This window comes from Macaca nemestrina, chromosome 20 (genome assembly GCF_043159975.1).
Source record: "Macaca nemestrina isolate mMacNem1 chromosome 20, mMacNem.hap1, whole genome shotgun sequence".
Lineage (NCBI taxonomy): Eukaryota > Metazoa > Chordata > Mammalia > Primates > Cercopithecidae > Macaca > Macaca nemestrina.
Genome location: NC_092144.1, coordinates 55942589 through 55963607, shown reverse-complemented (window position 1 = coordinate 55963607; position 21019 = coordinate 55942589). Strand labels below are relative to the sequence as shown.

General features: G+C 52.2%; 2 protein-coding genes across 4 annotated transcripts; one reads left to right on the top strand and one right to left on the bottom strand.

The window, feature by feature from the left end:
• Window positions 1-1108: 1108 nt before the first annotated feature.
• Window positions 1109-15709, bottom strand: LOC105478676 (glutaminyl-peptide cyclotransferase like). The gene is made up of 7 exons (XM_071087162.1): window positions 15061-15709; window positions 14416-14559; window positions 11957-12238; window positions 8239-8391; window positions 8038-8137; window positions 4356-4472; window positions 1109-3360 (listed from the first exon to the last, which is right to left on the bottom strand). The coding sequence occupies exons 1-7, from the start codon at window positions 15265-15267 to the stop codon at window positions 3215-3217; spliced, it is 1149 nt and encodes a 382-aa protein (XP_070943263.1). The 5' UTR covers window positions 15268-15709; the 3' UTR covers window positions 1109-3214.
• Window positions 12238-20628, top strand: LOC105478675 (small nuclear ribonucleoprotein D2 polypeptide). Of its 3 annotated transcripts, XM_071087164.1 has the most exons (4): window positions 12238-12255; window positions 15978-16083; window positions 19518-19697; window positions 20360-20628. In XM_071087164.1, coding segments are annotated over exons 2-4 (357 nt in total). In that variant the 5' UTR covers window positions 12238-12255; window positions 15978-16081; the 3' UTR covers window positions 20535-20628. The 3 variants fall into 3 exon arrangements, with proteins under 3 accessions (XP_070943265.1, XP_070943264.1, XP_011734543.2); XM_071087163.1 differs by lacking the exon at window positions 12238-12255 and having other exon boundaries at window positions 15960-16083; XM_011736241.2 differs by lacking the exons at window positions 12238-12255; window positions 15978-16083 and adding an exon at window positions 16798-16815.
• The last annotated feature ends 391 nt before the right edge of the window (window positions 20629-21019 follow it).

Below are 21019 nucleotides of genomic sequence, written 5' to 3'. Positions count from 1 at the left end.
AATTGAGGACCTATGTTTATCCTCTCATTTGATACCCCGAGTTTCAGCCCTGGAGTTGATTTGGAGGGCAGATGCTCGCTACACTCTGTACTAATCCTCCACCTTGGCCTGGCATCCGTGTTCACTGCTAAGTTTCCATCAAAGTCATAAACCCACAGGCACAGAGCTCGGTGTAGGACTCTGCTTCCAGATGCCATCCGTCTCAGGTTTTTCTTTTGAGTTGGTTTGCTGAGCAGCTGTGTATGCACCAAAGTGTGTCCTTAAGGACAGCATGGGCCGGGCATGGTGGTTCACTTGTAATCTCAGCATTTTGGGAGGCCGAGGCAGGTGGATCACAAGGTCAGGAGATCGAGACCATCCTGGCTAACACGATGAAACCCCGTCTCTACTAAAAATACAAAAATTAGCTGGGCGTGGTGGCACACACCTGTAGTCCCAGCTACTCCGGAGGCTGAGGCAGGAGAATCGCTTGTACCCAGGAGGCGGAGGTTGCAGTGAGCCAAGATCTCACCACTGCACTCCAGCCTGGGTGACAGAGCGAGACTCCACCTCAACAGGAAAAACGTCCTGGGCTCAAGTGATCCTACCACCTCAACCTCTCAAAGTGCTGAGATTGCAGGCATGAACCACCACACCCAGTCTGCATTTTTTAATAAGCACCCCAGCTGAGTCTGAAAATTAGGTAGGGTTGGGAAATACTTGCTCACTGGAGTTTGCAGTTACACCCACCATCTCACACTGCTGCACCAACAGCTGAAAGGGAGAGCCAGTGTGCTGTAGCTACTCTGCAATAGATCTAGATCTGTCTTACCCATTGCGCTCATAGATGCTCCCAGACTTTCTTTTTTTTTTTTTTTTTTTTTTGAGGCGGAGTCTCGCTCTGTCGCCCAGGCTGGAGTGCAGTGGCCGGATCTCAGCTCACTGCAAGCTCCGCCTCCCGGGTTCACACCATTCTCCTGCCTCAGCCTCCCGAATAGCTGGGACTACAGGCGCCCGCCACCTCCCCCGGCTAGATTTTTGTATTTTAGTAGAGACGGGGTTTCACCGTGTTAGCCAGGATGGTCTCGATCTCCTGACCTCGTGATCCACCCGCCTCGGCCTCCCAAAGTGCTGGGATTACAGGCTTGAGCCACTGCGCCCGGCCGCTCCCAGACTTTCAAAACCCGTTGTTTTCCAAAGTACCTTCTGAGGCATCCTAGTTCTTTTGTTGTTGTTGTATTTTGTTTGTTGAGACAGAGTGTCGCTCTGTCGCCCAGGCTGGAGTGTAGTGGTGTGATCTTGGCTCACTGCAGCTTCTGCCACTGGGTTCCAGCGATTCTCCTGTTTCAGCCTCTCAAGTAGCTGGGATTACAGGCTCATGCCACCATACCTGGCTAATTTTTGTATTTTTAGTAGATATGGGGTTTCATCATGTTGTCCAAGCTGGTCTCAAACTCCTGAGTTCAGGTGAACTACTAGCCTTGGCCTCCCAAAGTGCTGGGATTACAGGTGTGAGCTACCATGCCCGGCTGAGGTATCTTAGTTCTATGAAGTGCTTCCTAATAAAAAGGGTTCCATAGTGAAATACTTTGGGAGCCTCTGTCTTAAAAATTCACATGATGCAGTGAGGAAACGCATTTTATGTTGTCTCACCCTGCTTCTTGGATTTCAGATCCCCTTTGTCATGCAATGTCTATTTACATGAGTTCTACAGAATGTTTGGCGTTTTTGTTGTTGTTGTTGTTTGTTTGACACAGGGTGTCACTGTGTTGCCCAGGCTGGTCTTAAACTCTTGGGTTCATGGGATTCTCTCACCTCAGCCTCCTGACTACAAGTGTGCACCACCACACCTGGCTTATGCAGGTGGTGTTTTGCAGAAACACTGGTTACACTTTTTTTCTTTTTCCTTTTTCTGGAGAATGGGGTCACACTATATTGCCCAGACTTATCTCAAACTCCTGAGCTCAAGCTATCCCTCTGCCTCTGCCTCCCAAAGAGCTGGGATTACAGATGTGAACCACCATGCCCAGCCAGAAACAATGGCTTATTACCCATTGGGTTTGGAAGAATCTGAACTTCCAAAATATCAGCTTGTCTCCTCTGTGCCTGGTTATGAACACATCCTATGTGCCCCATGTGGGAGTTAGGTTAGGACTGGTACAGTAGCAAGGCTGCCATTCTGGAGAATTACCTGACACAAAATAAGCCACGGAGAATTCATCTGGTTGGGTGGCATCACTGGACCAGACCAGTAACAGTCTTTTAGTCTTTTACTCTTTTTTAAAAATATTTATTTATTTATTTATTTATTTATTTATTTATTTATTTTATTGAGACAGAGTCTTGCTCTGTCGCCCAGGCTGGAGTGTAGTGGTGTGATCTCGGCTCACTGCAACCTCCGCCTCCTGGGTACAAGTGATTCTCCTGCCTCAGCCTCCCAAGCAGCTGAGATTACAGGCACCTGCCACTGTGCCCAGCTAATGACTGTATTTTTAGTAGAGACAGGGTTTCACCGTGTTGGCCAGGCTGGTCTCAAACTCTTGACCTCGGGTGATCCTCCCCCCCTGAGCCTCTCGAAGTGTTGGTATTACAGGCATGAGCCACCACACCTAGCAGTCTTTTGCTCTTTCAGTTCGCTGACCTAAAGAACAGCATTTTGCCGGGCCAGTGGCTCACGCCTATAATCCCCGCACTTTGGGAGGCCGAGGCGGGCAGATCATGAGGTCAGGAGATTGAGACCATCCTGGATAACACGATGAAACCCCATCTCTACTAAAAATACAAAAAATTAGCCGGGCATGGTGGTGGGCGCCTGTAGTCCCAGCTACCCGGGAGGCTGAGGCAGAAGAATGGCATGAACCCAGGAGGCGGAGCTTGTACTGAACTGAGATCGGGCCACTGCACTCCAGCCTGGGCGACGAAGCAAGACTCTGTCTCAAAGAAAAAAAAAAACACCATTTGGCCCCTGCAAACCTTTGGACCAAGTGTTTACCTCTGGGGAGGGACCACGTTCTTATTCCTCTAGCTGTCACCCCACAATGGTCTCTTCCCTATCCTTGAAGGGTGGCAGCTTGAGACAATCAAAAGAAAGAAGGTCTTCCAATTGTAGCACAATTAGGAGACAAAGGTGTGAAAACGACAAGCCAGCACACTCTAGGCAGATCCCGCCTGAGCTTCACTGGCCCCCGGTGGGACCTTCTCTGTCAGTCCTCTGCACAGGCATTGGCCGAGGGCACTAGAGCCCCAGGTATTCAGCCAGGAACACGGCCAGAATGCGGCTTAAGTTGTGTACCGTGGGCGGGTGGAGATTGGCCTCTGTGTCCGCAGGGGTGTGCCAGACAGCAGGGAAGGGCGTAGAGATGAGATGGAGCACGGGGACCCCTGAAGTGACAGAGGAGACTTTGTCAGGTCCGCTGCAGCCCACCACAACCCAGGAGCCCAAGCCCAGCCTCTAGGTAACCTTGCCTTGCCCTCACACACTGGTGAAAGATAGTATGTTCGGGCACTTTTTTTTTTTTGAGGCGGAGTCTCTCTCTGTCGCCCAGGCTAGAGTGCAGTGGCGCGATCTCAGATCACTGCAGCCTCTGCCTCCCGGATTCCAGCGATTCTACTGTCTCAGCCTCCCGGGTAGCTGGGATTACAGGCAGGTACCACGACACCTGTCTAATTTTTGTATTTTTAGTAGAGATGGGGTTTCATCATGTTGGCCGGGCTGGTCTCAAACTCCCGACTTCAGGTGATCCACCCGCCTCAGCCTCCCAAAGTGCTAGGATTACAGGCGTGAGCAACCACGCCCAGCCCTCGCACTTTTTTTTTGTTTTTTGAAATATTGTCTCCCTCTGTTGTCCAGGCTAAAGCGCAGCTACTCAATCAAGGCTCACTGCAGCCTTGACTTTCCAGGCTCAGGTGATCCTCCCATTTCAGCCTCTTGAGTAGCTGAGACTATAGGTGCGAACCACCATGCCCTGCTAAATTTTGTATTTTTAGTAAAGACAAGATTTATGCCATGTTGCCCAGGCCGGTTTCAAACTCCTGGGCTCGAGGATTCCTGTCCCCCAACACCCCTCCTAACTCAGCCTCCCAAAGTGCTGGGATTATAGGTGTGAACCACCGTGCCGAGCTGCAAACATTTCTGGAATGCTTGCTATGTGCTGGGTGCTGGTCCAAGTAAGGTCTTTACTGGTGTTAGCACGTTCAATCTCCTCAACAATACTCTAAGATAGGGAGTATTATCCCCATTTTACAGATGAATAAATCAAAGCACAAAGAGGTTAGGCCACTTAGCACCATTCCCCAGCCCTGGGAAGGGGCCATGGCCAGTTCCAACTTGTGGCTTCCTTAGACACCCACCCTCCGTCCCTCCCTGCAGCAGGTACCTCTGCGGAGGAAGGGGATGTGGTCGTCTTCCACAGAGCCAAAGGGCTCCCCGGGTTGGAAGTACATCACTTCCTGGGGATGAGACTGCAGCAGGTTCAAACGGTGCAGACGCTTCTCTGGAGGTGGGGGTGATTAGAGAGGAAGGGTTAGTCCTTAGTAGTCAAAGGTCCCCAGTCCACAAATCAGAGGAGGGCAGAGCACCCAGAGACAAAGCCCTGGTCATCCCAACAAGGATGAATGCCAGTTACTCCTTCCTGTGGGCTCACTATGTTCCTGGTCTCATTCAATCCCTCCAAGTCTAAGACATAGACATTCTTTTTTTTGAGACAAGATCTTGTGGCCCAGTGTGGTGGCTCACACCTGTAATCCCAGCACTTAGGGAGGCCGAGGCAGGTGGATCACCTGAGGTTAGGAGTTCGAAACCAGCTTGGCCAACATAGTGAAACCCTGTCTCCACTAAAAATACAAAAATTAGCTAGGTGTGGTGGTGGGCGCTTGTAGTCCCAGCTACTTGGGAAGCTGAGGCACAAGAATTGCTTGAACCTGGGAGGTGGAGGTTGCAGTGAGCTGAGATTGCACCACTGCACTCCAGCCTGGGTGACAGAGTAAGATTCTGTCTCAAAAAAAAAAAAAAAAAAAAAACAGAAAAGAAAAAAGACCAGGTAAGGTGGCTCACGCCTGTAATCCCAGCACTTTGGAAGGTTGAGGCGGACGGATCACAAGGTCAGGAGTTCGAGACCAGCCTGGCCAATATGGTGAAACCCTGTCTCTACTAAAAATATAAAAATTAGCCAGGCGTGGTGGCAGATGCCTGTAGTCTCAGCTACTCAGGAGGCTGAGGCAGGAGAATCGCTTGAACCTAGGAGGCAGAGGTTGTAGTGAGCCAAGATTGGGCCACTACACTCCAGCCTGGGAGACCAAGCGAGACTCTGTCTCAAAAAAAAAAAAAAAAAAGATCTTGTTCTCTCATCCACACTGGAATGCAGTGGGGCGATGACAGCTCAGTGCAGCCTTAATCTTGCTGGCCTGAGCGATCCTCCAGTCTCAGCCTCTCAAATAGCTGGGACTTCACGCGCCTGCCCCCATGCCTGGGTAATTGTGTGTGTGTGTGGAAACGGGATCTTCCTGTGTTGCCCGGGCTGGCCTCAAACTTCTGGGTTCATGTGATCTTCCTGCCTCGGCCTCTCAAAGTGCTGGGACTACAGGCATGAGCCACTACTTCTGGGTCCCCTGGCCTTTTTTTTTGAGACAGTCTCGCTGTGTCGCCAGGTTGGAGCGCAGTGGCGCAATCTCGGCTCACTGCAACCTCCACCTCCCAGGTTCAAGCAATTTTCCTGCCTCAGACTCCTGAGTAGCTGGGAGTATAGGCACCCGCCACCATGCCCAGCTAATTTTTGAATGTTTAGTAGAGATGGGGTGTCACCATATTGGCCAGATTGGTCTCGAACTCCCAACCTTGTGATTCACCTGCCTCAGCCTTCCAAAGCGCTGGGATTACATGCGAGAGCCACCAGGCCCAGCCCCCACTGGCCATTTTACAGATAGGAAACTGAGGCTCAGAGAAATGAAGCCACTTGTCCAAGTTCACCCAGCTGGTAAGATTGGAAACCACAGCTGTCTCACCTTACAGCCCGTCTGTTAATCACTATCACTAATCTCTAGTTCCTTAGAAAGATAGAGAGGTAGAGAAAAGGCTGGATGAGCCTTTATTTTATTTTATTTTATTTTTTGAGACAGAGTCTCGCTCTGTCACCCAGGCTGGAGTGCAGTGGCACAATTTCAGCTCACTGCAACCTATGCCTCCCAGGTACAAACGATTCTTCTGCCTCAGCCTCCGGAGTAGCTGGGACTACAGGCACACACTACCTCACCTGGCTACTTTTTGTATTTATAGTAGAGATAGGGTTTTACCATATTGGCCAGGCTGGTCTCGAACTCCTGACCTTGTGATCCACCCACCTCAGACTCCCAAAGTGTTGGGATTACAGGCGTGAGCCATTGCACCTGGCCGAGCCTTTATTTTTAAAAACAATATTTAGGCCGGGTGCAGTGGCTCATGCCTGTAATCCCAGCTCTCAAGGAGGCAGAGGCGGGAGGATCACTTGAGCCCAGGAGTTAGAGACCTGCCTGGGCAATATAGCGAGACCCTGTTCTCCACAAAAAGGAAGAAAAACAATTTTTAACGTTTTTAAATTTTTATTTTTATTTATTTCTTTTTTGAGACAGAGTCTCACTCTGTCACCCAGGCTGGAGTGCAGTGGTGCAATCACAGCTTACTGCAGCCTCGACCTCCCAGACTCAAGTGATCCTGCCACTTCAGCCTCCCAAGTCACTGGGACTACAGGCAGGTGCCACCACGCCTGGCTAATTTTTTTTTTTTTTTTTTTTTAATGGAGTCTCACTCTGTTGCCCAGGCTAGAGTGCAGTGGCGCGATCTCGGCTCACTGCAACCTCCGCCTCCCAGGTTCAAGCGATTCTCCTGCCTCAGCCTCCTGAATAGCTAGGATTACAAGCACACACCACCACGCCTGGCTAACTTTTCGTATTTTTAGTAGAGAAGGGGTTTCGCCCCGTTGGCCAGGCTGGTCTCAAACTCCTAAACTCAGGTGATCCACCTGCTTCGGCCTCCTAAAGTGCTGGGATTACAGGCGTGAGCCACCACGACTGACCTAATTTTTGTTTTTATTTTGTAGAGACGGGGTTTCGCCATGTTGCCCAGGCTGGTCTGGAACTCCTGAGTTCAAGTGATCCACCCGCCTCAGCCTCTGAAAGTGCTGGGATTACAGGTGTGAGCCACCAAGCCAGCTTTTTTTTTTTTTTTTTTTTTTTTGAGACAGGATCTCAGGCTGGAGTGCAGTGGTGCAATCTTGGCTCACTACAGCCTTGACCTCCCAGGAGCCTTGCCCTCCCAGGCTCAAAGGATACTCCCTAGTAGCTGGAATGACAGGTGCATGCCACTGCACCCAGCTGTTGCCCAGGCTAGAGTGCAGTGGCGCAATCTCGGCTCACTGCAAGCTCTGCCTCCTGGGTTCACACCATTCTCCTGCCTCAGCCTCCCGAGTAGCTGGGACTACAGGCGCCCGCCACCACGCCCGGCTAATTTTTTGTACTTTTAGTACAGTCAGGGTTTCACCATGTTAGCTAGGATGGTCTCGATCTCCTGACCTCGTGATCTGCCTGCCTCAGCCTCCCAAAGTGCTGGGATTACAGGCGTGAGCCACCATGCCCGGTGCTAATTTCTTTTTTTAAGAGATGGGGTCACAGGGCGCGGTGGCTCACGCCTGTAATCCCAGCACTTTGAGAGACTTAGGTGGGCGAATCTCGAGATCAGGAGTTCGAGACCAGCTTGGCCAACATAGTGAAACCCTGTCTCTGCTAAAATAAAAAATTAGCTGGCCATGGTGGCATGCGCCTGTAGTCCCAGCTACTCGGGAGGATGAGGCAGGAGAATGGCTTGAACCTGGGAGGTGCAGGTTGCAGTGAGCCAAGATCACGCCACTGCACTCCAGCCTGGGTGACACAGTGAGACTCCATCTCAAAAAAAAAAAAAAATGGGGTCTTCCTATGTGGCCCAGACTGGTAGATGAGCCTTTAGAGGGTAGGTGCCTGTCCTACCCCAGCCCGCCGCCCTGTACCCCATACCCCAGGTGGGCTGGGGCCCACCTCCACATTCACCCTTACCAATGCTTCTCAGCCGATGGAACCAGCGGACTGTGCGAGGGAAGTGGCTGTAGAAGGTGGGATTGGGGGCTCCCAGGAGATCAAGAAGCATAAAGAGCTCCTAAGGAGAAAGGCCAGGACTGGAGGGGCCCGCGCAAGATGACGCCAGCCCCGCTTCACCTTCTCCCTCCCTCGCCAGAAGTCAGGGGACCCTGGTCTTACAATAGCCTGGATCCTGGTGGGGCCGGGGCTATGAGGTATAGACTCCATGAGCTGGGCCAGGTGCCGGGAACCGTAAAGGGAGTCCTTGGGTCCCCACTCCTTCAGCGCCTCTTCACCATCCAGGAAGAGCAGTTGCAGGGTCACCGGGGCTGCCTGTGGGAGCAGCGGGGGCTGGTCAGAGACAGCTCAGGACTAGCCCTCAGCCTCAGCACACCCACACTTCTTGCCCATTTGCATGGCTTAACAGAACAAATGAGATGTCCTCACTCATTGAACGTGGTAGCCAAGAGCACAGATTCTGAGTCCAGTTGTCTGGGATCAAATCCGTACTTGGCTGCTTCATAACAAAGCAGGCAAGGGGAAGTTACTAACTTCTAGAAGCATCAGTTTCTTCATCTATAAATGGGGTTAATAAGAGTTTTTTGTTTTTGTTTTTTTTTTGAGATGGAGTCTCGCTCTGTGGCCCAGGCTGGAGTGCAGTGGCCGAATCTCAGCTCACTGCAAGCTCTGTCTCCCGGGTTTACGCCATTCTCCTGCCTCAGCCTCCTAAGTGACTGGGACTATAGGCGCCCGCCACCACGCCCAGCTGATTTTTTGTATTTTTTAGTAGAGACGGGGTTTCACCGTGTTAGCCAGGATGGTCTCGATCTCCTGACCTCGTGATCAGGCCTCGGCCTCCCAAAGTGCTGGGATTACAGGCTTGAGCCACCGCGCCTGGCTGAGGTTTTTTTTTTTTTTTTTTTTTTTTTTTTTTGAGACTAAGTCTTGCTCTGTCACCCGGGCTGGAATGGAATGACACAACCTTGACTCACTGCAACCTCCACCTCCCAGGTTCAAGAGATTCTCCTGCTTCAACCTCCCATATAGCTGTGACCACAGGCGCCCGCTATCACGCCCAGCTAATTTTCGTATTTTCAGTAGAGACAAGGTTTCACCATGTTGGCCGGGCTGGTCTCAAACTCCTGACCTCAAATGATCCACCTGCCTCAGCCTCCCAAAGTGCTGGGATTACAGATGTCAGCCACCACGCCCAGCAATAACAGTTCTTTTCAAAGGGTAAGGTTTGAATCCAGGTCTTAGAACAGTGCCTGGGCCGGGCGCGGTGGCTCAAGCCTGTAATCCCAGCACTTTGGGAGGCCGAGATGGGCGGATCACGAGGTCAGGAGATCGAGAGACGATCCCGGCTAACACGGTGAAACCCCGTCTCTACTAAAAAATACAAAAAAATAGCCGGGCGAGGTGGCGGGCGCCTGTAGTCCCAGCTACTCGGGAGGCTGAGGCAGGAGAATGGCGTAAACCCGGGAGGCGGAGCTTGCAGTGAGCTGAGATCCGGCCACTGCACTCCAGCCTGGGTGACAGAGCAAGACTCCGTCTCAAAAAAAAAAAAAAAAAAAAAGAACAGTGCCTGGCATGTAACTAAATAAGGGTTATCTCTGATTATTATTCCTCAAGCTCAGTTTGGAGAAAGAGATAGAGCCACAAATGAGTAATTATACAAACAGCGAAATGCAGTTGAGACAAATGCTTCTAAGAACTATAGAGTCCTGAGAGGGCATAGGAAGGAGGCTGGGGGATGACCTGGCCTGGAGAGGGCGTTGGGTCTTTTGGGAAGGGATGTTTGCCATGAGAATGGGTAGGAACCGGCCTGGCAAAATGGAGCAGGAGGAAGAGCATTCCCAGCCAAGGGAGCAACACAGGGCAAGGCTGTGGCCAGGGAAGGGGTCCCAGAGGTTTGAGAGGAGTCCGGAGGGTTTAGCAAGGGCCAGGGAGTGTGGGCTTTGTTATAGGGACACTGGGGAGGTACGGAGGGGGGTTGAGCAGGGCAAGACCATGATGAGATCTGTGTTTTTCTTTTCTGTTTGTTTTGAGACAGAATCTCGCTCTGTCGTCCAGGCTGGAGTTCAGTGGTGTGATCTTGGCTCACTGCAACCTCCGCCTCCCGGGTTCAAGTGATCCTCCTGTTTCTTTCTTTTTTTTTTTTTTTTTTGAGACAGAGTCTCGCTCTGTCGCCCAGGCTGGAGTGCAGTGGCCAGATCTCAGCTCACTGCAAGCTCCGCCTCCCGGGTTCACGCCATTCTCCTGCCTCAGCCTCCCAAGTAGCTGGGACTGCAGGCGCCCGCCACCTCGCCCGGCTAGTTTTTTTTTTGTATTTTTCAGTAGAGACGGGGTTTCACCGTGTTAACCAGGATGGTCTCGATCTCCTGACCTCGTGATCCACCCATCTCGGCCTCCCAAAGTGCTGGGATTACAGGCTTGAGCCACCGCACCCGGCCGATCCTCCTGTTTCAACCTCCCAAGTAGCCAGGATTACAGGTGTGCACCACCATGCCCAGCTAATTTTTGTATTTTTAGTAGAGATGGGGTTTCCCTGTTGGCCAAGCTGGGCTCGAACTTCTGACCTCAAATGATCTGCCTGCCTTGGCCTCCCAAAATGCTGGGATTACAGGCGTGAGCTACCATGCCCGGCCGGGAAGGCCTCTTTAAAGGGGTGACAATGGAGTGGACACCTGAGTGAAGAGTGGGAGTCAGCCAGGAAGATATCTATGAAAAGCATATTCTTTTTTTTTTTTTTTTTTTTTTTAAGAGACAAGGTCTCTTGTCACCCAGGCTAGAATACAGTGGCATGATCATGGCTCACTGCAGCCTTAAACTCCTCGACTCAAGCCATCCTCCCCTCTCAGCCTCCCAAGTAGCATGCCACTACACCCGGATAATTCTTTTTTTTTTTTTTTTTGAGATGGAGTCTTGCTGTGTCACCCAGGCTGGAGAGCAGTGGTGCAACTTCAGCTCACTGCAACCTCCGCTTCCCGAGTTCAAGCAGTTCTCTGCTTCAGTCTCCCGAGTAGCTGGGGTTACAGGTGTGTACCACCAAGCGTGGCTAATTTTTGTATTTTTGGTAGAGACAGGGTTTCACCATGTTGGCCAGGCTGGTCTTGAACTCCTGACCTCGTGATCCACCCACCTCAGCCTTCCAAAATGCTGGGATTCCAAGCGTGAGCCACCGAGCCTGGCCAGAAAAGCACATTCTATCCAAAGCAAACAGCAAGTGCAAACGCTCTGAGGCGGGAGTGAGCCCTGCGGGTTTGAGGAATCCAGAGGAGGTAGGGGTGGCTACAGCAGAGTGAGCAAGAGGTGAGGGGTGGGAGATGAGGCTGGAGAGGTAACAGGGCACAGCCCATGGGCCAATATAAGGACTCTGGATTATGCTTGCAATGAGGCGGGAGCCCTGGGAGGGTTTGGGGGAGAGGAAAGAGAATCTGACATCTAGGAGGTAAAAAGATCCCTGTGATGGCCAGGCGTGGTGGCTCACGCCTGTAATCCCCGCACTCTGGGAGGCCAAGGAAGGCAGATCACCTGAGGTTGGGAGTTCGAGACCAGCCTGACCAACATGGAGATAGCACGTCTCCACTAAAATTACAAAATTAGCTGTGCGTGGTGGCACATGCCTGTAATCCCATCTACTAGGGAGGCTGAGGCAGGAGAATCGCTTGAACCCGAGAGGCAGAGGTTGCAGTAAGCCAAGATCCCGCCATGTGCACTCCAGCCTGGGGAGCAAGAGTGAAACTCTGTCTCAAAAAAGGAAAAAAATATCCCTGTGACACCGTGCGCGGAGTAGAGTGGGAAGATGAGAGGGATGACAAATGTCCAGGAAAGGTAAGGTGGGGGCTTGGGAAAAGGTGGAGGTAGCCCACTACCCTCCCCAACTCCTGCTCCTTACCTGTTCTTTGGCCCTGCTCAGCTCCAGGTCAAGTGCCTGGGCCAGCTCCAGCAGCAGGGCACAGGGCACAGCCGAGTCCGTGGCCCCTACAAACGGGGTCGATCCGGGTGGGAAGAGCTTCGAGTCATAATGGCAGGCAAGGGTGAGGTGACGGGCAGCCCCCGGGTCCAGCGTGGCCACCACATTGCCAAAGTCCACTGGCCCCAGGGGCGTCGAGGCTGTGAAGGGATCCAGCTCCACGTGCCAACCTGCTGTCAGGGACCGCAGCGTGGCCTCCAGGAACTAGCAGCAAGAGAGAGGTGGGAGGGTGGACGGGGACTGGGGAGGAGGTGGGGAGAAGGGCCACGTGACCTGAGCCATGTAGAGCAGATGGGTTGACTCTAAAGTCCCACTCTGATTTAATGGATTTCTTTCTTTTTTATCTTTTTCTTTTTTTTTTTTTTTGAGACAGAGTCTCGCTCTGTCACCCAGAAGGGAGTGTAGTGGCGCGATCTTGGCTCACTGCAAGCTCCGCCTCCTGGGTTCACGCCATTCTCCTGCCTCAGTCTCCTGAGTAGCTGGAACTACAGGTGCCCGCCACCACGCCCGGCTAATTTTTTGTATTTTTAGTAGAGACGGGGTTTCACCGTGTCAGCCAGGATGGTCTTGATCTCCTGACCTCGTGATCTGCCTGCTTCGGCCTCCCAAAGTGCTGGGATTACAGGCGTGAGCCACCGTGCCTGGCCTCTTTTTTTCTTTTTCTTTTTGAGATGGAGTCTTGCTCTGTCACCCAGGCTGGAGTGCAGTGGCTCGATCTCAGCTCACTGCAACCTCTGCCTCCTGGCTTCAAGTGATTTCTCCTGACTCAGCCTCCCGAGTAGCTGGGGTTACAGGCCCCCCTCACAACACCTGGCTATTTTTTGTATTTTTAGAAGAGATGAGGTTTCACAATGTTGGCCAGCCTGGTATCAAATTCCTGACCTCAAGTGATCTGCCTGCCTCGGCCTCCCAAAGTGCTGGGACTACAGGTGTGAGCCACTGTGCCCAGTCCCCTACTGTGATTAAAATCATTCCCTTGACAGTCCTGGTGAGTACCTACTGGGTGCCAGATGTTGGGGTGACCCCGCCTCTTGAAGCCAACAAGACTCATCACAGCTTACCCTTAAATAGCTCTCACTGTGTGCTAAGCTCTCTTCTCGGAACCATAAAGGGGAGGGACTGCCGATACATGATCCCATTTTGCAGATGAGGAAATGGGCTCAGAGAGGTTAAGAAACTAGTTCGGGCTGGGCACGGTGGCTCACGCCTGTAGTCCCAGAACTTTGGGGGTCTGAGGCAGGTGGATCACGAGGTCAGGCGTTCAACACCAGCCTGGCCAACATAGTGAAACCCCGTCTCTACTAAAAATACAAAAAAATTAGCCAGACGTGGTGGCGGGCACCTGTAATCCCAGCTACTCAGGAGGTTGAGGCAGGAGAATCACTTGAACCTGGTAAGTGGAGGTTGCCGTGAGCCGAGATTGCGCCACTGCACTCCAACCCAAGCAACAGTGTGAGACTCCGTCTCAAAAAAAAAAAAGAAAAGAAAAGAGAAAAGAAACAAGTCCAAGGTCACAATCTAAGTGGATGAGGTCGCACTGGGACTCAGGCAGTATTTAAATGACTCTTTTTTTTTTTTTTTTTTGAGATGGAGTCTTGCTCTGTCACCCATGCTGGGGTGCAGTGGAGCAATCTCAGCTCACTGAAGCCTCCGCCTCCTGGGTTCAAGTGATTCTCATGCCTCAGCCTCCCAAGTAGCTGCGACTACAGTTACCCACCACCACGCCTGGCTAATTTTGTATTTTTAGTAGAGATGGGGTTTCACGATGTTGGCCAGGCTGGTCTCAAATTCCTGACCTCAAGTGATCTGCCTGTCTTGACCTCCCAAAGTGCTAGGATTACAGGTGTGAGCCGCTGTGCCTGGCCTTTAAATGACTCACATTACAGCACCAGGTTGGAGCCAACCTGCTTGGGTTCAACTCTAGGTCTATGATTTTCTAAACATTGGGTCTCACTATGTTGACTAGGCTAGTCTCGAAGTTCTCAGATTATTCCCCCCCCTTGGCTTCCCAAAGTGCTGGGATTACAGGCATGAGCCAGTGCACCAGGCTAAGGTCTACTATTTATTATCTGTAGGATTTGTGCAATGTGTATAACCTCTCTGAGCCTCAATTTCCCCATCTGCATAATGAAGATCATATTGGTACCCACCTTAAAGGGCTGTCTGTTGCCTATGCCTAGCACATAGTAAGCTTTTGGTGGGGGCATTAAGGGGGGCAGTACAGCCTGGTGGTTTGTTTTCAGCATGGGAGTCTAGAGTCCGATTAATTCCAGTCATTGCCCCAGTTCCTCCTCTTAGCTCCTTTGGGATCTTGAACAGGATGCTTATTTCCCATTCCCTGGAGGGCTAGGGGGTCAGGGACTGGAGGTGGGTCCCTTTACCTTTCTGACTTGGAGATTTCCCGGGCTGCCTGGGGTTCGCACAACCAGCAGGGGGCGCAGATAAGTGCCCCAGAGACGCTGTGGGTCCAGCTGTCCCACCACCCTCCGCAGCCGGGCTTCGGGAAGGCTTCCGATCAACGGGACCTTGGGAAGGAGGTGGGATAGGGAAGGGAAGAATGAGAGCAACCCACCATTTCATCCCTACCCCGGGCGCCGTCACCCACAAGCAGCCCCGGGTCCTCTTTCTAATTTGCGGCCTCCAGCATCGGAGACTTCTAGGATAAATCCAAGGCTCAGAAAAAGTCCTTCCAAGACCATCCGGTCCAGCCTACCTCAAACTTGATGGGGAAATCGAGGCCCAGTGAGAGAGAGGGGAGATGGAGGAAGGGACTCTTCCAAATAGTTGACTAAAGGCGTAGAACCCTGAACCCCCTCGTCTTACTATTTCAGACCTTTCCTCATAAAAGGAAGCTACTGTTGTAAAACCAGCCCGAAGCCTTATTCCTTTGGTAAGGGTCATGCGCTCAGATGACGAAGACTGTGGCATCTGCGGTTAGGGCCGTACGCTAAAGCCAAGTCAACCCTGGGTAACAGCGGGGAGGGAATGAGGGTCCCCGCGGTGCCCGGGTCCCCGCCCAGCCTCACCCGCAGCTCCCGGCCCAGCGGCAGCTCCTCAGTCCTGCGGTGCCAGCCGCTCCAAATGGTGTAGAACGCCGAGCCCACGGCCAGCGCCAGCAACAGGGGCAAGAGCCGAACCCGCGGTAGCAGGCGGCGCTTCGGGGGCAAGAGTGGCTCCATAACGCCACGTTCCCCTAGCCGCAGGCGGGGCCGCCCGCGGCCCCCGGAACGCATGGCAGCTATGCCCTGAAACCTGTACCAGACCACGATTGAGTTTAGGCCCAGCCAAGTTCCACCCCATGGAATCAGTGGGCCAATAAGCAACAGCAGCGGTTGCACCTGCCCACCCCACAGCGAGCAGCGAAACCAATAAGAGCTACGGTCCTGAGGACACGCCTCCCGGCCTCCCTTGGGTATTGGGGTTGGTTCTTCTGAGAATGGCACGACCCAAAAGGGAGCGCAAAAGAGATAGGCTCCGCCTTAGCGGAGGGGGAAAGCCAATGAGCAGCGTTTGATCGTGGAAAATATTCAATCTCTCGGGCGCAGGTCCATGCCCCTCCCGGATGTAGGCAGGGGATTGGTGGCGCAGGGTCGGAAAGATCAGTAGATACGTCAATAACCCGTCCCAGAGGGAAGAGGGGCGGTGCCTGTCTCCGAAGCGAGGAGCGGATTGGCTTCAGCGGAGGCCGCGCCCCCGAAGTCACGGCCGGCGGGCATTTGGAAATAGTTTGTCATTTCCCTCCTTCAACCTGTACCATTCTTCAACGAAACGGTTTGAATTAGACCGCCTTTCCTTTTGTCTTCATTGTCATAAACATCTGCCCCGTGTGGTTCTGACTGGCCTCGAATCCCTATCCGAGGCTTTTATTCTTTCATTGTGCACCGTTGGTGGGCAATGCTATGGCAACAGGCCACGCCTCCACTTACTGGTTGGCTTTGCGCAGGCGCCAACGGAAGTGGGTCGCAGGAAGAGGAAGTCCCGCCTCTCTCGCCTCAGGCTGCAGCAACGCGGAGGAAACGGGAGTGAACGGAGAGCTTAGTGACCATCATGTGAGGCCGGGCTAGGCTTAGGCGGCGGGAAGGAGGTTGAGGGTGGAAATTTTGACCGATTGAGGGTGGGAAGGGTTGAGCAGAGAGCGGGGTGGGGGACAGGGGCAGATGTTTTAGGGATGGAGCGTCCTGCTTTTCTCCTGATGAGTTTGAGAACGGGCGTGGGGCCTTTGACGCATCGTGACTTCGGGAGAGGGGACAGCTTTATCAGATAACGCGCTGGGCTGGGCGCGGGGACTCATGCCTGTGATCCCAGCATTTTAGTAGGCCAAGGCGGGAGCATCGCTAGAACACAGGAGTTTCGAGACTACTCTAGGCAACATAGCGAGACCCCCGTCTCTACAAAAAAAATTTTTTTTAATTATGAAAAACATATTTTAAACGATAACGGAGGGGGATCCTAGATAATTAGTCCTATTGAAGTGAATGTTAAGGGGCAGCGATTTTACGAATACTGGGGGAGGCCGGGCGCGGTGGCTCAGGTTTGTAAATCCCAGCACTTTGGGAGGCCGAGGCGGGCAGATCACCTGAGGTCAGGAGTTTGAGACCAGCCTGGCCATTGTGGTGAAACCCCGTGTCTACCAAAAATACAAAAATTAGCCAGATGTAGTGTCGGGCCCGTGTAATTCCAGCTACTTGGGAGGCTGAGGCCGGAGAATCGCTTGAACCCGGGAGACGGAGGTTGCAGTGAGCCGAGATTGCGCCACTGCACACTTCCAGCCTGAGCGAAGAGTGAGACTCCATCTCAAAACGAAACAAAAGAAATCAAAACGAATACTGGGGAAGGGAAGTTAGGACTTTTAGAAATAATGATTTGAAATAAGGGACTTCTCCTGATCATTTGAGCTGGAGACAGATGCGTTTTCGACCTAATTCACAACTTAAAGGGATAACGAGTGATTGGCATGATTTTGCTCATTTATTAGTGCACCAAATATTACATTGAATGTTGATGTATCAGACACTACTTAAGCCACATAGGATACATCAGTGAATGAAACCTTTTGTTCCCAAGGAAAAAAAAAATCTTTTTTTTTTTTTTTTTTCCCGAGACATAGCCTTGCTCTGTTGCTCAGGCTGGAGTGCAATGGTGCGATCTCAGCTCACTGCAACCTCTGCCTCCCGAGTTGAAGCAATTCTCCTGCCTCAGCCTCCCGAGTTGCTAGGATTACAGGCACCCACCACCATGCCCAGCTGACTTTTATATTTTTAGTAGAGACCAGGTTTCGCCATGTTGGCCAACCTGGTCTCAAACTCCTGACCTCGAATGATCCACCTGCCTCGACCTTCCAAAGTGCTGGCATTACAGGCGTGAGCCACCGTGCCTGGCCGGGGTTTTACTTTCTACACTGAGATGGCGGGGGGGCATGGGAGGATTTTCTTTTGTTTGTTTGAGATGGAATCTCACTCTGTCACCCAGATTGGAGTGTAGTAGCACGATCTCTGTCTCCTGGGTTCAAGTGATCTTCTTGCCTCAGCCTCCCAAGTAGCTAGGATTACAAGCACGCGCCACCATGCCCAGCTACTTTTTTTTGGGGGGTGGGGGATGGAGTCTTACTCTGTAACCCAAGCTGGAGTGCAGTGGTGTAATCTTGGCTCACTGCAACCTTCGCTGCTGGGGCTCCAGCGATTCTCCTGCGTCATCCTCCTAAGTAGCTGGGACTAGAGGCATGCGCCACCACACCTCGTTAATTTTTTTGTATTTTTAGTAGAGACAGGGTTTCACCATGTTGCCCTGGGTGGTCTGGAACTCCTGAGCTCAGGCGATCCACCCCCCTTGGCCTCCCAAAGTGCTGGGATTACAGGCGTGAGCCATCACACGCAGCCTAATTTTTGTATTTTCTAATTTGTATTTATTTATTTTTTGAGACAGTCTCGCCCTGTCGCCCAGGCTGGAGTGCAGTGGCATGATCTCGCTTCACTGCAATCTCCGACTCCTGAGCTCAAGCGATTCTTCTGCCAGAACCTACCAAGTAGCTGAGATTACAGGCGTGCACCACCACGCCTGGCTAATTTTTTGTTGTTGTTTTTGTTTTGTTTGTATTTTTAGTAGAGATGGGTTTTCACCGTGTTGGCCAGGCTGCTCTCGAACTCCTGACGTCAAGTGATCCACCCGCCTTGTGAATCATCACCAGCTGGATGCCTAACAGACATTTTCTTTTCTTTTCTTTTCTTTTTTTTCTTTTTTTTTTTTTTTGAGACGGAGTCTTGCTCTGTTGCCAGGCTGGAGTGCAGTGGCGCGATCTCAGCTCACCGCAACCTCTGCACCACAAAAGTGCTAGGATTACAGGCATGAGCTACCGTACCCAGCCCCTGGGAGGGCTTTGAAGAGTGACATGTTATGATTTAGGTTTTAGCACAGCCCCCTCAGACCACTCTGTGGAGAACAGACTGTCAGGGAACATGGGTGGAGGCAGAGAGACCGGAAAGATTCCAGGTCAGAGATGACAGAGGCTTAGGCCATGGTAAGAAATGGCCACTTCCTACAGATTTATTGTAGGATGTAAGGGAAAAAGAGGAATCAAGTTGACAAAGAGTTTTTGCCCAGAGAACTAGAAGGCAGATGGGGAACACTGTGGATAGGGTAGGCTTCGGTGGTTGGGTGATCTGGATCCCGACCTGAGACATGCAGAGTTGAAAATGTCTGGCCAAGTGCGGTGGCTCACGCCTGTAATCTCAGCACTTCGGGAGGTCGAGGCGGGTGGATCACGAGGTCAGGAAATCAAGACCATCCTGGCCAACGTGGTGAAACCCACTGTCTACTAAAAACACAAAAATTAGCTGGGCGTGGAGGTGGCGCGCGCCTGTAGTCCCAGCTACTCAGGAGGCTGAGGCAGGAGAATCGCTTGAACCCAGGAGGCAGAGGTTGCAGTGAGCCGAGATCATGCCTCTGCACTCTAGCCTGGCAACAGAGCAAGACTCTGTCTCAAAAAAAAAAAAAAAACGAAAAGAAAAAGAAAATGTCGGCCGGGCGCGGTGGCTCAAGCCTGTAATCCCAGCACTTTGGGAGGCTGAGACGGGCGGATCACGAGGTCAGGAGATCGAGACCATCCTGACTAACACGGTGAAACCCCATCTCTACTAAAAAATACAAAAAACTAGCCGGGCGAGGTGGCGGGCGCCTGTAGTCCCAGCTACTCGGGAGGCTGAGGCAGAAGAATGGCGTCAACCCGGGAGGCAGAGCTTGCAGTGAGCTGAGATCTGGCCACTGCACTCCAGCCTGAACGGCAGAGCGAGACTCCGTCTCAAAAAAAAAAAAAAAAAAAAAAAAAAAAAGAAAATGTCTGTTAGGCATCCAGCTGGTGATACTCAGAAGGCCAAACAGGACGGATGTGATGGGACAAGGCTGGGGAGACATTGAGGCTGAGGCCCTGACCACCCATCCTCAAAGCTCCAGCCTCTCTCACTTGTGGGTTCCATGTTTGTCCATGCAGGAGCCTCCTCAACAAGCCCAAGAGTGAGATGACCCCAGAGGAGCTGCAGAAGCGAGAGGAGGAGGAATTTAACACGGGTCCACTCTCTGTGCTCACTCAGTCAGTCAAGAACAACACCCAAGTGCTCATCAACTGTCGGAACAATAAGAAACTCCTGGGCCGTGTGAAGGCCTTCGATAGGTGAGTGCTGGGTCCTGGGAGGTGTTCTGTGCAGGCCTAGAGAGGCTGCCCTAGCTCCAGTCTGAAGAGCTCAAAGACAGGTTTCTCAGACGCCTGGGGTGTATGGCCCAGTGTGGTGGCTCATGCCTGTAATTCCAGCACTTTGGGAGGCCAAGGCGGGTGGATCACCTGAGGTCAGGAGTTCGAGACTAGCCTGGCTAACATGGTGAAACGGCATCTCTATTAAAAATATAAAAACCGGGCGTGGTGGTGCACACCTGTATTCACAGCTACTCAGGAGGCCGAGGCACGAGAATTGCCTGAACCCAGGAGGCAGAGGTTGCGGCGAGCTGAAATCGCACCACTGCACTCCAGCCTGGGCAACAGAGCGACACTCTGTCTCAAAAAAAAAAAAGAAAAAAAAAGATAATATTCAACGACCTTGTGAGGAAGGTACTGTGATTGTCTTCCCTCTTAAAGATGAACAAACTGGCACAGAGAGGTGCAGTCCTTTGCCTCAGCCTCAACCTAAGGACTGGCAGAATTGGCCTTGGCAGCTTGGTCATCCAGCCTAGCACCTGCACCCTTCCCCAAGCCATGCTGCTGGAGGGGGCGAGCAGCAGGCAGCGCTGTCAGAGGCACCCCCCTCACACCCAGTGCCTCCCCTCCCTGTTCCCCACCAGGCACTGCAACATGGTGCTGGAGAACGTGAAGGAGATGTGGACTGAGGTCCCTAAGAGCGGCAAGGGCAAGAAGAAATCCAAGCCAGTCAACAAAGACCGCTACATCTCCAAGATGTTCCTGCGTGGGGACTCGGTCATCGTGGTCCTGCGGAACCCGCTCATCGCCGGCAAGTAGGGGCTGCCTATCCATCGACAGAACTCACTCTCTCGTCCTATGAAGACCATTGCCATTGGTGTTGAGAATAATAAAGCTCTGTGGTTTTTTTCTAGTGGTATGTGTTCCCAGAGCCTTGTGAGTGGGGTGGATTCAGGAGGGCTTGGGGGAGGCAGCTAATATCAAATTGAATGCTGGGACCAGGACCCGTGAGCAAGTGGAGAGGCCCTGGCTCTGCCCCATCGAGGCCTCACTTTCCCCCTCCGCAAAGCAAACAGGTTGGATGGAAATGAGCACCCAGTTGTGGCACTGGAGAATATTTTAGTTCTCCTGCTTTAATCTTTCTGAGCTTCGCCTTGTCACTCTGTTGCTCTCTTCTCTGCCTCTTAAAATGAATTGGCCTCGCTTGACCAAAATATCTTTTGGGGCCAGGCATGGTGGCTCACGCCTGTAATCCCAGTAGTTTGGGAGGCTGAGGCGGGCAAATCACCTGACATCGGGAATTC